This window comes from Neovison vison, chromosome 14, assembly GCF_020171115.1.
Source record: "Neovison vison isolate M4711 chromosome 14, ASM_NN_V1, whole genome shotgun sequence".
Lineage (NCBI taxonomy): Eukaryota > Metazoa > Chordata > Mammalia > Carnivora > Mustelidae > Neogale > Neogale vison.
The window spans coordinates 36,026,775-36,042,816 of NC_058104.1; the positions used below are offsets into that span (position 1 = coordinate 36,026,775).

At 44.5% G+C, this 16,042-nt stretch overlaps 1 protein-coding gene across 1 annotated transcript in view; it reads left to right on the forward strand.

The window, feature by feature from the left end:
• The window catches only part of LCMT1 (leucine carboxyl methyltransferase 1), a 57,442-nt gene extending 45,301 nt beyond the window's left edge, over positions 1 to 12,141 (forward strand). The window contains exons 7-11 of the mRNA XM_044233525.1: positions 140 to 260; positions 4,777 to 4,878; positions 6,020 to 6,111; positions 9,995 to 10,092; positions 11,922 to 12,141. Of these exons, the coding sequence (XP_044089460.1) occupies positions 140 to 260; positions 4,777 to 4,878; positions 6,020 to 6,111; positions 9,995 to 10,092; positions 11,922 to 11,944 (436 nt within the window). The 3' untranslated portion in view covers positions 11,945 to 12,141. The remainder of the gene's footprint in view (positions 1 to 139; positions 261 to 4,776; positions 4,879 to 6,019; positions 6,112 to 9,994; positions 10,093 to 11,921) is intronic.
• Positions 12,142 to 16,042: the final 3,901 nt, after the last annotated feature.

Here is a 16,042-nt window from a genome sequence, read left to right on the forward strand (position 1 = left end):
GGGAGCCCGATGTGGGCTTGATCTCACTACCCCGAGATCATGACCTGAGCAGGGTGCTTACCCAACAGAGCCACCCAGTCATCCCTAGAGAGTCCGTTTGATGAATACATGTGGATGATGCCTTTTTTCTTCTCTTAAGATTGCCAACACTCCTGATCGCCGAATGTGTGCTGGTTTATATGACTCCGGAGCAGTCGGCCAACCTTCTCAAGTGGGCAGCCAGCAGTTTTGATGCTGCCATGTTCATAAACTATGAACAGGTAAGTGGGAGCGTGAGACATTTGCTTTCTGCCTCTGTTTCCATGGTGGCTCAACACTCTCTGAGCAACGTCAGTATGTTTTCCCGCTTACTCTTTTCCTTCTGCCTCTGCCCACTCACATACCTCCTTTTCCATTGATTCTGGCAATCCCCAGCATTCCTGATTTCTTTTTTTTTTTTTTTTTTTTAATTTGACAGACAGGTCACAAGTAGGCAGAGAGGCCGGTAGAGAGAGAGGAAGGAAAGCAGGCTCCCTGCTGAGCAGAGAGCCTGATGCGGGGCTCAATCCCTGGGTCCTGGGATCATGACCTGAGCCGAAAGCAGAGGCTTTAACCCACTGAGCCACCCAGGTGCCCCCTGATTTCTTGATTTCCAGCGAACTTACGGCCAGAGTCTTTGAACTTCTGTCTTGGCCTTAATAGAAGTTTTTTTTTTTTTTTTTTTTAAAGATTTTATTTATTTGTTTGTCAGAGAGAGAGGGAGAGAGAGTGAGCACAGGCAGACAGAGAGGCAGGCAGAGGTAGAGGGAGAAGCAGGCTCCCTGCCGAGCAAGGAGCCCCATGTGGGACTCGATCCCAGGACGCTGGGATCATGACCTGAGCCGAAGGCAGCTGCTTAACCAACTGAGCCACCGAGGCGTCCCAATAGAAGTTTTTTGAGTTCTTCTTTTATCATTGTATTTACTGTAGAGTCAGACCTTGGTGAAGGGAATTTTGGCTGTCCTATGGGTGGAGGGGTAGCCGACTCCGATTCCTTCAGAGGCAGGAGTGATGCACATGGATCAAGTTGGCCAGTGTAAGGCAGGCAGGAGTGGTGAGGACTACGGTGAACCCGAGTGTCCATGTCCCATCTGATGGGACGGTCCCCCGCTCAGTGCCAGTTGCTTGTTACTGTGTGGGTGTGTGAATTCGAGTTGAGTTGAGAACTCTTTTTCAGGACCTTGGTCCGAAACCAGTCTTGGTTTGATTTGAGAATAAAATTTCCTGATTTCTGAGATCACCGAGTTTGCACCACTGGCTGCCTGTTTTTCTCTTCTGCCCTAGTGGAAAGGGTTACGCTTTCGAGGTTTAAAATGACTCCGCTTGGGTCTGAATCCTGGCTCTCGCTCTTTATGCCTGGCTCAGTGACCTTCAGCAGGATTGCATGGTGGTTGGGAGTCCATGCTCTGGAGGTAGACTGCTTAGCTGTGTGACCTGGACAAGTTTAATAATCTCTCTGTGCCTGTCTCCTTATCTGAAAAATGGGAATAATAACAGTCCTGACTTCATAGGGTTGTAGTGAGGAGTGAGTGAGTTAATTTGTACAGGGGCGTTTCTGGCACTGTCGGGCTGTCAGGCAGGCCTGAGCTGTTTTGGATCTCTTGGAGCCTCAGGTCCTTGTTGTTGTTGTTGTTGTTTTAAAGATTTTATTTATCTATTTACTTACTTGTCAGAGAGAGAGAGAGATCGAGAGCACAAGCAGGCATTGTGGCAGGCAGAGGCAGAGAGAGAAACAGGCTCCCCGTTGAGCAAGGAGCCCGATGTGAGACTTGATCCCAGGACCCTGGGATCATGACCTGAGCTGAAGGCAGCAGCTTAACCGACTTGGTCACCCAGGCATCCCCCAGGTCCATGTTTTTAAAGGGATAACTTCTCTGGATTATTAAGAGAACTCATGAGATGATGAGTAGCAGTGGGCATATGAGAAGCGCTGAAGACCCGGTAGCTTTTTTTTTTTTAAAGATTTTACTTCTTTATTTGACAGACAGATCACAGATAGGCACAGAGAGAGGAGGAAGCATGCTCCCTGCTCAGCAGAGATTCCGATACAGGGCTTGATTCCAGGACCCTGGGATCATGACCTGAGGCGAAGGCAGCGGCTCTAACCCACTGAACCACCCAGGCGCCCCCACGCATGGTAGCTATTTTTATTGCTTCTTTTATTTTGTTTTTACTGATTTTACTTTTTTTTTTTTTTTTTAAGTCTCATTTTATTTTTAAATTTTATTCCAGACAAGAGCAGTCAGGGCCTTGCCCGCTACAACATACCTACGGACAGATCTAAGGCTAGACCTGGTTGATTTTTTGCCACCCTGTGCCATTCTTATATAGGCCGGGTTCTTATATAGGTATTTCTTGGTTGAGTTTTCTTCCTTCCCTCTTTTTAATTGGGGCCACTCCTCATACTCAGTCTGCAGTCCTCGTGAATGGGTATAATGGTAGCCAGTCTCATTTGTCTTTCCTGTAGATCCTGGGAATCTGTCTTTGCTTGCAGGATACTAATGCCTGGGGAAAATGAATTCTGCTTTCCGTTGACACACATTGTGAGTGTTCATCTGGGTTTGTCTACCTTGTTTCATTCATGTTTTCTCTTTTTTTTTTTTTTAATTTTATTTATTTATTTGACAGAGATCACAAGTAGGCAGAGAGGCAGGCAGAGAGAGAGAGAGAGAGAGAGAAGCAGGCTCCCTGCTGAGCAGAGAGCCCTATGCAGGGCTCAAACCCAAGACCCTGGGATCATGACCTGAGCCGAAGGCAGAGGCTTTAACCCACTGAGCCACCCAGGTGCCCCTCACTCGTGTTTTCTCTTATTCAACAGGGTATGAATGTGAAATTTGACCACAGATCCTGTCACTTTGGGCAGGCCTGGAGAGGTGCCATTTTCAACTCCATTGTCCTAGTCATCCCTAAACTGCCGCGGTTCCCACCTCCCATCCTCATTTTGTTAATAATAAACATTTAACTTAATTTTCTAACAAATACAAACTCATCAGCATACTCACGTGTATTAAATATGCCTTCCATGACTTTCTGATCCGTAGTTTAAAATGACAAAAATCGCATAAATGATGAGCCTCTCAATACTGATACAAGAAGATAGCAACTTTGTAGAATTTGCTGACTAAATAGCAGGCACATCCCACAAGTTTTGCATGTGTTAACTTACTTGATTATCACATTAGCCCCCCAGGCTTTGTGGGTAAGGGGGCCGAAGCACAGAGAATTATACAGTTTGCCCACAGCCACCCAGCCTCACAGCTAGAAATTGTCAGGCCAGGATTCCAGCCCAGAGAGTGAAAGGATGAAGTGTGTGCTCACAGACACCCTTCGATCCTGAAAAAATAGTGGGCAGTGACCATTAGTGTCCCATGACCCTCACACATCCACCAAAAGAGAGTAATACTGGTTCTTGTCTAGCAACGTTGTCATGGAACTCTGGGAATCATTCTGTATATTAAAGCAATGAAGTTTAGATACTTTATTTGTGACAGGGTAATAGCATATACCTTATGATAATGTACACTGTATTCTGTTTTGTGGCATTTGTGTGTATATATACTTTAATAGTCTTTTAAATTGGTTTGAAATGGTTCTTAAGAGGTAACACTACATACGGGGTGCCTGGGTGGCTCAGTGGGTTAAGCCGCTGCCTCCGGCTCGGGTCGTGATCTCAGGGTCCTGGGATCGAGTCCCGCATCGGGCTCTCTGCTCAGCAGGGAGCCTGCTTCCTCCTCTTTCTCTCTCTGTTTGCCTCTCTGCCTACTTGTGATCTCTCTCAGTCAAATAAATGAATAAAATCTTTAAAAAAAAAAAAAAAAGAAGTAACACTACATGCAAAATTTTTTTAAAAAATCAAATACTACAGGGGCGCCTGGGTGGCTCAGTGGGTTAAGCCGCTGCCTTCGGCTCAGGTCATGATCTCAGGATCCTGGGATCGAGTCCCGCATCGGGCTCTCTGCTCAGCGGGGAGCCTGCTTCCCTCTCTCTCTCTCTGCCTGCCTCTCCATCTACTTTTGATTTCTCTCTGTCAAATAAATAAATAAAATCTTTTAAAAAAAAAACAAATCAAATACTACAAAAGCATGGACAGGGAAAGTCAAGCCTCTCTCCTACTCTCCTACCCTGGACTTTTGCCCTCTAACATGGGAAGCGAAATGGCCAGATTCCAGAATTATTTTGTGCATATATAAATGTAGACAAAGGTTGTTGGTTTTTTTTTCCTTAAAGGTGGATAGGAGCATATTCTACGCATTCCTCTGTACCTTACCTTTCATGAGTTTGTTACCTAAAAAATCATTCCATATCTGCGTCTGTGTCTATATCTATATGTACTTCCTCTTTTTTTTCTGTTTTCATGGCCGTGCAATATTCCATGAAATGACTATGCTGAAATTTCTTTGATCCCAGGTGAGGGGCATTTAAATCCTTCCCAGGTCCTTCCTTTTAACACGTAATGCTGCCATAAACATTCTCGCACCCTTGCGAGCACACAAGTAAACCCACAGAACAGCACGCTGGCAGTGGCGTGGCCGCCTCCCAGGCCGAGCGCCGCCCATCCAGTTGCCCTTCTAGAGGCTGTCACAGTGTACGCCCTTGTCACCTCTGCGTGCTGTGCCTGCACCCAGTTCTGTGACCTGCCCTGGAAAAACAGATGTCGGCCTTGACTGGTTAGAAATAGGGTGCTGATGTCTTAGTTTGCATATTCAAGAAGCAGAGAAACCCTTCTGGCTGTGTCCACCCTCCTCTTTCCCTTCCCAGGTGAACATGGATGACCGGTTTGGACAGATCATGATCGAGAACCTACGGAGGCGACAGTGTGACCTGGCAGGAGTGCAGACCTGCAAGTCGTTAGAGTCACAGGTCAGAGAGTGGGGACTCTGTTGCCCTGAGCCACCCAGGGAAGGGCATCTTCCCTTCGCACATCTGCGAAGCTGGGGCTACACGGGGGCCACTAGTTCATCATGCTAGGGAAGGCCAAGTCCTCAATGTGGAAAATATATGTGGACATTTTCTATATATACCCCAGCGTTTAAAACTTTCATCATACAGATTTTCTAACAGCAGGAAAGTACAAGGAATGATAAAAGGAACACCCTTTTTCCCATCAGCCTGCTTCAGTAATTCACATTTTGTCCAAATTGTTTTATTTATCCCCAGTTTGTGTTGGTGTTGTCATTGGAATATTTTAAGGCAAATCCCGGGTAAAATATCATTCTACCCATAAACATTTCAGTATGAATTTCGTGGCAGTAAGGACTTTCTTACCCATGGGATCATACCCTTGCCACACCTCACGAATCAACCAGATCTCCTTCATAGCACCCACTACCCAGTGTGTGTTCAGATCTCCTAAATTGTTAAAAAAAAAAAAAAATTATATAGTTGGTGTGTTTGAAACAGTATCCAAACATGGTCTAACCTTTGTACTTGACATTTCCCTTAAGTTTCTCAGAATCTAATAAACCTTTTTGTTAAAGATTTATTTGAGAGAGAGAGAGCACGAGCAGGAAGGGTGGGGGGGGGAGGGAGAATCTCACGCAGACTCCACACTGAGCACGGAACCTGAGTCGGGGCTCAGTCCCAGAACCCTTGAGATCATGGCCTGAGCTGAAACCAAGGGTCAGACACTTAACTGACTCCGCCACCCAGGCACCCCACTGGAATCTAGTAGATTTTTCTAAATATCTTTTTTTTCCTGCCTCCATAAAATAGGTTAGATTTTACAGGTCTTTGTCACATTACCACTCGAATGCTTTCAAAACTGTTGCTCCTGGAGAAGTTTCTGTACTTCTCTTTAAATATACCTAGAGGACTTCTCTCCCATTGTAACAGTGCATGTTTGGTGTAGAAAATTGCAAAGTAAAAAGAAGGAAGGTAGGGGCCAGGTTAGGCTTTCAAAAGAAGAGTCATCTAAGAGAAATTTTCATGTGCTTGAAGAGTGTCTTGGATTTGTACGCCAGTGCCTTGTACCTTCTCCGTTTCTCTCCACCACACATTCTAGAAAGAACGGCTCCTGTCGAATGGGTGGGAAACGGCGTCAGCAGTCGACATGATGGAACTGTACAGCAAATTGCCTCAAGCTGAAGTGAGCAGGTGCGGGATCAGCAGCAGTTAGCCTCACGGCAAACAATTATGAGTTAAAGGCATAACTCTCTTTAATGTAAAAAAACAGCAACAACAAATCCTCAAACCCTAACAAGACTTACTTTGAAAGAAGTTAATCTGCTATTACAGACTAAACATTGATAGCACCTTGAGAATAACTTATTAGCCACTTGCTGAGATATGGTCCATGACAACACAGATTATTTTAGTCAGAATAAGCAATCGCACCTGTAACATTCCCAGAGCACCCTCTGGAAGTGGAAATTTTTCATAATCCCTGTGTTTTGGAGGAGGAGCAGAATGATGTTGTCCAAGGGCTTCCAAAGGGTCTGCTTGCAGATTTTTTTTTTTAAGATTTATGTATTTATTTGATAGAGAGGGAGATCATAAGTAGGCACAGGGGGAAGGGGAAGCAGGCTCCCCACTAAGCAGAGAGCCCCATGAGGGGCTCAATCCCAGAACCCTGAGATCATGACCTGAGCCAAAGGCAGAGGCTTACCCCACTGAGCCATCCAGGTGCCCCTTGCTCACAGATTTTTAAGCAGACTTCTCCCCTCATTATAAAATAAATTGTTCAAATTTTTAATTTAATTATAAAATAAATTGTTTGAAAACACATTTTAAGCTGCATATGACATGCATGAAATGGAAAGCTGCATTCTGCAGCTGCCCCTCCAGAAAATTGCTGTTGTTAATAAGTTGGGGTGTGTTTTTCTGTGTGTAAAAAAAGGTGAATATTTATTAATATATAGGTTCCTGGTTTTTGAATCCGTAGATTCATATTACATGCATTGGTCTATAAATCACCCTCCTCTTTTAGAAACTTAACAATTGATTTTATTTCTCTTCACATACCAATATATACCCACATATAGAAGGTTTCCAGGTCCTGTTCAAAGATGCTTAGTATTTATATTGATATGTGAGTGAAGCAATTAGTGATAATAATTTTATAGTAGTTAAAAATTTGCATCTAGAGCTGGGCGTTTAGTTGTGCCTTATTGTTTATTTTTGTTGTGCGTTAATTTCCCTGTTATAAACAACACTGTATTTATCTCTGGGCACTGTTAGTGCCAGCTTTAATTAAGTTCTTGTTTTATTGTTACTTTATGCTCACTGGTTTGTGTTTCCTCTTGCCTATGGGAACCTACAGGTGTAGGTCTCTTACAGGATAATTAGAATTTTAAACCTTGCTTCTCCACAGAAGTTGTTATTAATTTTTAGAAGGATCACTACTTTTTCCAAATACTTATATCAAGACCTTGAAGGTTTGTGAAAGAGATGTCTCCATGTGATCAGATGTCTGTTTTCTGAAATCTTTCAGAATTTTCCTTGCTCACAAGCTGGTTTTCAAGGTGACTATTTTGAATAGCCCTGGTCAGGCATCTAAAATGGAAATGCTCTGGCAGCTCGTCAGGATGCCCCGGGAGGAGTCTCTGTCAGTAGCCATCACAGGAACGAGCCCTCCCAAGTCTGGAATACCTGGTAGTTTGTGTCTACATTTGCCAAGGGCTTCTGCTGGATACTATGTATAAAAAAGTCTAAGGCAAGCCTGTTTCTTTAACAAATACAGAGCGTCAGCTCTGCACCATGTACTTTCCTAAGCACAAGGCATACAACAGAGATCACAACAGAGATCAAAACAGACCAAAAGATATGCCTGCCTTGGAGTTCACGGTCGAGGGAACAGCTTCACAATCTAGTATCCTAAGAACTGAACTTGGTGCTAAACATCCTGGAGCCTTCATTATGGTGTTGGTGTTTTGTAGAACTTGGTGTTAGGCAAATCTGCCTTGTGTGAATTCTGGTAAGAGGAGGTAGGAAGCAAGCCAAGTACGTTATGCTTAGTCACTCTCAGTTCAGATGTGACCCTTAGGCCTGCCCACCAGGACAGGAACAAAAACACAATACACAGAAACACATGTAGCAAATGCACATACGTAAGCACTTCTCCCCACCCCCAGCCTGGACTAATGGCAGTACCTGAATGTTAGCAATCACTGTTGTGAATGGTGGGCATATGGATCATTTTAAATTTTCTTCTTAATACTTTTTGGAAATGCCTGGAATTGCCCACAGTGTGCCCATATTTTAACAGAAACAAATGTATTAATATATTTTACATGTTTTGCATATTTGTGTGTGCATATGTTTTAAAGTTTACATTTTTAAATGCTTTTTTGAAAAAAAAAAAATCATACCAGCACATTATAAAAGAAAATGTACAGAATAAAGTAAGGTAGAGTAAAAACAAAAATCAACCCTCTAATCCTGTTTCCCCTCCCTCCCGGTCTACTACATCCTCTCAAGAGACAAGCACCATTACCAGTTTCAACTGTATTTTTACAGAGGAGAGTTATGTGTATACAAGCATGTGTATCCCCCACTGTCTCTTTCATAGATAATAGTGTGCCCTGCACATTATTTACTACACAGCTTCCATTTTGAACTCCATGATGAGCAGTAGAGGCTGTTCTGTGTCGATACATATCAACTTTGCCATTCTTCTGGATAGCTACATATCCTATTGTGTGAATGTGCTTTAATTTATTTAACCTCTCTTAATTTATTTAATTTATTTAACCTCTTCTTGTTTAAGGTTTTATGCTATGATGCTGCAGTGAATATTCTGGAATATACATCTTTGTACGCATAGGGTAAAAAAAATTTTTTTAGATTTTATTTATTTATTTGAGCGTGAGAAAGAGCAAGAGAGAGAGACCATGAGCAGGGGAGGGGCAAAAGAAGAGGAAGAAGCAGACTCCCTGCTGAGCAGGGAGCCAGAGCCCATGCGGGGCTTGATCTCAGGACCCCAAGATCATGACCTGAGCTGCAGGCAGACACTTAACCAACAGAGCCACCCAGGCACCCCTCACAGGACAAAATCTTAAAGGCAGAATTGCTGAGTGGGGCACCTGGGTGGTTCAGTTGTTAAGTGTCTTCCTGAAGGTCAGGTCATGATCCCAGGGTCTTGAGATTGAGCCCCTAGTCAGGCTCCCTGCTCAGTAGGAAGCTTGCTTCTCCCTCTCCTACTCCCTTTGCTTGTGTTCCCTCTCTTGCTGTGTCTCTCTCTGTCAAATAAATAAGCAAAATATTTTTTAAAAAGGCAGAATTGCTGGGGGCGCCTGGGTGGCTCAGTGGGTTAAAGCCTCTGCCTTCGGCTCTGGTCACAATCCTGGGGTCCTGGGATCGAGCCCCGCATCGGACTCTCTGCTCAGCAGGGAGCCTGCTTCCCCCCCCCCTGCTTGCTTCTCTGCCTACTTGTGATCTCTATCTGATAAATAAATTTTTAAAAATCTATAAAAAAAAATTAAAAAGGCAGAATCGCTTGGTAAGAGGGTGTGCATTTTCAGCATCGACAGAGGAGATGAAGTTGGACAGAGAGGTTGTACCATTTTGTAATCTGACTGCTAAACACAGGACAGCGAGTATCTTTCCCCCATGTCCTTGCTAAAGTGCATATCAGCCTTCTTTTGATCTTCGTCAATCTGATAGTTGAAAAAGTATCTCATATTTTAATGAGATTGAGAGCGTCTTGTTTTTCTTTTCTGGTGAATATGTCTTTTACCTGTCTTTTAAACCTGAGTTTTTAAAAAGATTTTCTCATGAAGTTTAACAACTCTTTACAGAGAAAGGAAATCTACCCTTTGTCATTTGTGTTGCAGTTTTTTTTTTCTAGTTTGTCATTTATCTTTTGACTTTATTTATGGTATTTTTTTAAAATAAAGATCGCATCATAGGTACTGTATTGCACCATGCTTCTTTCCTCTTAATATAATATGAACACCTTTCCATATCCATAAACTTCGGCTCGTCATCTTCATTTATAATTGTAGAACTTGATGTTGCCCTACTTTTGTTCTCCCCACAGAATAGAGTCACTTGAATTCCTGGATGAAATGGAGCTTCTCGAACAGCTCATGCAGCATTACTGCCTTTGTTGGGCAACCAGAGGAGGACATGAACTCGGTACATGATTTTACTTCTGTTGATTTGCCCTAGAAATGGGGACCTTTTGACTCCAAAGCGCCGTAAGACATACCTGGAAAGAACTGGCGAATCAGACACATGTGTCCTTGAGCAGTAGGTGGAAAATGAGCTGTCATGTCCTCTATTTTTATAGCACAGAAACCAGGCGAATTGTTCAGACAATTCCATAGACGAACCCATAGCCCTTTAGAGGTATCCTCTGACATTTCCTCTGTTGGAAGGGAAAACACCTTCAGAGTTTAGAGTAATAATCTTAATAAAAGTAACCAATGTTTGACTTGAATCACCTTATAACCAGGTTTACTAGAGGTCAGGCACGCAAATTGTCCTGCATGTCTCCAGCAAACCCATGTAACTGCAGGTCGAGTTTCTCCCCTTACCTTCTGCGATGAAGGTCAAGTCCCCTCGCCTGGCAGAGGGAGGCTGTGCCGTGAGCATGGATCCTTGTTCAGTGTTACTCGTTTCCTCAGTCTCGACCCAGTTCCTCCTTTCCAGCTGCCCTGCGTGGGTCTTGCTTCCTCCGGTCCTCTCTTGGGCATTTCCCCGGCCCCGTGGAGACCATTTTAGATCCCAGTGTAGCCTCAACTGGAGTGGCCCCCCTTCAGGTGGCCCGTGGGCACTGCCCTGCAGACTAGCCCAAAGACACACAGCCTTAGGCAGGGAGTCCGGACAAAACCCAGAACATGACACAGCAGGGGCACCTCCTTACAAACATTCCATGCTGACACAAGGCTGTTAATTATCCCCCTGGGGCTTAGTGTTCCAGTAGTTTATGAATTTACCCAGCAGTTCAGCCCACAAAATCCTTTTAAATTTGTCTTTTTATTTGAAAGAATTTATTAGTGGGGTTTTATACTGTTGCCTGCCCCCCCCTCCAGTTTTTAAAACGTCTTTTTTTTTTTTCCTCTTTTTAAGATTTTATTTGACAGAGACACAGCGAGAGAGGGAACACAAGCAGGGGGAGTGGGAGAGGGAGAAGCAGGCTTCCTGCCAAGGAGGGAGTCCCATGCAGGGCTCGATCCCAGGAATCTGGGATCATGACCTGAGCTGAAGGCAGATGCTTAATGACTGAGCCACCCAGGCACCCCAAAATGTCATTCTTAATAGAGACTTTGGAAACATCTAAAAAGTCCAGTGAAGAAAAAAAAAAATCAGCTGCATGTCACTCAGAGATGACCTCTGGTAACTTTTTCCTTCCACTCTTTTTCTAGCAATTTTTTGTTTTTAGCAGAATTGAATTTCTGCCCTTATGTATTTGGAGTCCTGATCTTTTCCACTTGGTATCATAACAGCCTTTTCCCCTTGCAGTGAGAAACTCTCATGAGAATAATTTTCTTGGCTTATAAAGCTTCTGTCATGACACTATGCCCGAATCGACTCAACTTTGCCACACTTCTGGAAATGTAGTTTGTTTATAATACTATTAAGCTGATTCTTGTTTTTATAAATTAACAACACCCAACAACACCCATTTTTATGTTGGGGGCTGCTTTGTGACAGCTGTATGTGTGAGGTGAAGATCGTCCTGTCTCTGCATTTGCTCAGGGTCCGTTGTGGAGTGGGTAGACTTCCAGCCTTAACCGCAGAGCCCATAAACCGTGACAGTGCTTTCTGAATCCCTTCAAAATCCCTGTAAACACAGCCTCATCCCACTTCTTGCTTCCTTGTGGATGATCGCCTCTTACACTCGGGAGAGCAGAGCTGCGGCGAGGAGGTATCCAGCAGGGCCTCATTCTCCCACCTCTGTCTGCCTGTGCTGCTCTCTGGTGTGCATCTCTTAACAGCATCTGTGTGTTTCCTTCCCTCAGGTTTGAAGGAAATCACTTACTGATCTGTTGGAGGCCCGTGCTGAGCTGGCAGCTGAAGTCACTGACCTTCCCAGAGTTGCTGGGCTGCATTTCCCGGGTGGTGGCCAGACCTGGCCCGTCAGCCTCATCCCACACCCTGAGAAGCCTCAGCTCCTAGGGCTGTCACACCCCTTTCTGTGCCCGTTGACTTTTGGTTGAAATAAATCTCATTTGTTGCCAATCGCCCGCGTGTTGGTCCTCTGCCGCTCCCCACTGCCCTGGGTGGGCTCTGGTTTACCTCCACATCAGCTGATACCAAAGATCCCAAATCTTCCTCCAGCCTTGGCTTGCTCCTTAGGAGTCAGTCTGAGCTCAAGGCCTAGTGTCCACGTGAGCGTCTACCTTGACCCAGGCCTCCACCCAAGGCCAGAGCTCTTCTCTGCTCCTGTCTCTGCCCTGGCCGGGACCTGCCCTGGTCGGGACCAGGTCCTTCTTAGTTTATTGCAGGCGGCTGAACGATGACTCCTAAAATGTCTGCTCCTATCCCTCAAACCTTTGAATGTGTTACCTCATATGGCGAAGGAGGTCTGCAGGTGTGATTAAGCTAAGGACCTTGAGATGGGGAGGTTATCCCAGGGTATCCGGTAGGCCCAGTGCAATCACAGGGTCCTTACAAGGAGAGGCGGGGGGAGGAGGAGAAGGAGGTGTGCTGATGGACTTAGAGAGGAACAGTGCATGTTGGAAATGGCAAAGGGGCCACACTAGCCATGTAGGTGGCCACCGGATGCTGGGGAGAGCTAGAGAACAGACTCTTGGGGCCTCAGAGGGAACCAGCATTACCAACAACTTGAGACCACTGAAATGGATTCCAAGTTTCTGGCCTCTTGAACCATAAGAGAATGTTAGTGTTTTAAGCCAAAAGGTTTGTGCTGATCTGTTACAGGAGTCACAGGATACTAATGGAGTTGGACAGATGCATGGGGTCCAGGACGCTTATCCTGCAATTCTGAAACGTAAGGCCCATCCACGCCGATGACCCTTCTGGTTATTGGGTAGGGCTGATCCCTACCTGTGTGGGATGGCAGTGAGGACACCCCCTGGCCCTCTCCCCTCCCAAAGAGAGGACAGCCCCTTCTCCCATCAAGCGGAATCCTCGGTCAGTATTCTAAAGAGTGGGACATCATGCCTGTTGGTGGGGTTGACTGATACTGCATGAAATAACAATGAAATGCCCTGTGAAAAAGTTACTTCCTTTTCAGAGATCTTTCGAGTATTAAGAAGTTCAAGGAGAAGCTCTCAGGCTGGTACTGGTAGGCCTTTAACACTTCTGTAACATTCACTAATCCAGTGGTTTTGAAACCGTGGGATCAGGCCATTAGTGGACGGTGAATCCATTTAGTGGATCAAATCTACTATTTGAAAAATATAGAATAGAAAATATTTTAGCACATAACTAGTAGGAAGGGTGAGTATTGCTTTTTAATACTTATTTCATTTTTATGTATATACATATATACCATGTTAGATTGTTCCTGATGTTTTGGTTTTGGTTTTCATCAGAGGTTAAGGTTGGCATGTTCGAACTTCACTAACTGAGGCAGCAGCAGAATCTGGCTAGAATTGAAAACACCTTGCTTTGCTTCCATTATATTTCTTTTTTCCCTAGTATTTCTTTTTGTGGATTACCTTCTGTTCAAGGCAAATGATGCACCATTCCTGTTGACAGTTGTGTTATGAGACGCCCCTTAAAGTACCTGCCAATTTCATCTTATGGGGAGTCCATTTAAAGACAGTTACTGGGGAAATACTAGCAGATGTAGTCCTGGGATGTTACAGATACCGCAGAGGAGATATTTTGGAAATGCTCAAGTTGAGAAGCACGTCACGGGGGAGAGGTGGCTCCAGAATCTCGCGGTTTCTCACAGGAGTGCAGAGGGCTGCCAGGGGCAGAGCGTCCCCCTTTCCTTGGGAGTCGGCCTTCATGTCCTGTCCCTGCCACCCTTCTCCGGATCTCCGACCGAGACAGCTTTCAGAAACATGTGTCGGCTTTTCAGGTTGGAACTTGAACCTCACTTTCGGCAGGAGTTCTTGCCACTCGCCGCCTCTTCTAAAACCTCTTGTCATCTCTACACACACAGCTTAACTCAGAAAGGACATCAGCGACATCAAAACCATCCTACTCAGTGACCGCTTCTCAGTGCTTGACTGTCTCAACTTCTTGGCAACTTCTGACATGGGTGACCAGCTCTCTCCTTGAGGGGTGATCTCGCTGCCCCTCCCTTGACCTCCTAGACACCCTTCCATTGACCCATCCGTACTTTTCCCTCCTCTTTGTGCCCAGTGCTTCCTCTTCCTGGAAGCCCAGGATCTGGTGTTCATGGGTCACCATAGGCTTCTTCCTCCCTCCACCTCCCTCCTCCGACGTTTTAGTTATCCATTCATCTGTCAAAGGACATTTGGGTGTTTCTAATTCTTAGTACCGTGAATAATGCTGCTGTGAACATTGGCGTACAAACACCTGTTTGAGTTCCTGCTTTCAATTCTCTTTAGTATATATCCCCAGAGTGGAATTTTGAGTTTATGTGGCAATTCTGTTTTTAATTTTTTGAGGAACCTCCGTACTGTTTTCCATTTTCCATTCTCATCAGTTAAGGTAAAGGTTGCACTTTCTCCACAACCTCACAATACCTGTTATTTTCGGGGTCAGTTTGTTTCGCAAATTGGTATTCTAATGGGTGTGAAGAAGAATCTCAAGGTAATTTTGTTTTGTGGTTCCCTAATGGTTGGTGACCTTGGGCATCTTTTCAAATACTTGTTAGCCATTTGTATAGTTTTAGGTCTTCACTTGAGGTCTTTCATACATTTTGGAGAAGACACAGTGAAACATGACTTGCCATTCCGCGTGGCAAACATGCGGGACAGCCACGGATTCACGTACCTGAAGTAGCCTAGCCATTGCAGCTGGTCAGGGAGGCTTTCCTGAGGCAGTAGGACACAAAGAGGTGAGGGAACAGCGCCTTGGCTACATGATCAGCCGTGTGGGAGGGAGCTGTCAGCCTGCCAGCCGGGGTCACTGATAGATCGATCATGTATTTGTGTTTCTAATTGCTTTACTGTATTAACTCATCTTGTCCTTATGACATGTCTATGCCACATTCTGTTTTCATCCTCATTTTAGATGAAGAAATAAGGGCACATGGAGATTTGGTAATTTGTCCAAAGTCATATAGCCTAATAAATAATGGAAGTAGACTTGAAGCCAGGCAGTTTGGCTCTAGGACTTGTGCTTTTATTTTTTTCCTGGTTTTTTTTTTGGCTCTGTTATTTTTTTTAAGATTTTATTTATTTATTTGACACAGAAAGAAAGAGAGATCACAAGTAGGTAGAGAGGCAGAGAAAGAGGGGAAGCAGGCTCCCTGCTGAGCAGAGAGCCTGATGCAGGGCTCGATTCCAGGACCCTGAGACCATGACCTGAGCCGAAGGCAGACATTTAACTGACTAACCCACCCAGGTGCTGCTAGAACTTGTGCTTTTGACGGCCGCATTGCATGTATCCCCCCTACCCTTGCCCCTAACAGTGCAGGCCCTAACATTGCTTAAGGGTGTGGTTGTCCTGTCTCATTTACTCATCTACTCCTGATCAATTTGGGCTCATTTCTAACTTTGGGGCTATTCTAGATGTCAATGATGAAGAGTAGCTCTTTTTCTCCAAAGCTACAGGTTTTATTCAGCTTCTGAATATTTAGTAGCAGAAATGGCTACTAACCATGAACAATAAACAATCAGAAAACAAAACCCAAACCCACCAAAACGCAAGTGGGTTTTGAATGGTATTGAAGAATATCATTAAAGACCTCGATTTGCTCTCTGTGCTCTGTCTTCATCAAGATACTGACTTCTAATCTTTTGTATGTTACCTTATAATCATAAAGTAGCTGCTAGACTGCCAGGCATCACAGCTGCATTCTTGGTAGTAAAAAATATGGGTCTTGTCTTCAGTAGTCTCTATCTGCTTATCCAGAATAAAATTATTCTCAAATGTTCTTCAATATACTTTCCCCTTCTATCTTATATTAGGTAGGATTGTCAAATAAGATACAGGGTGTCTAGTTAAATTTGAATTTCAGGTAAACACCACAGAA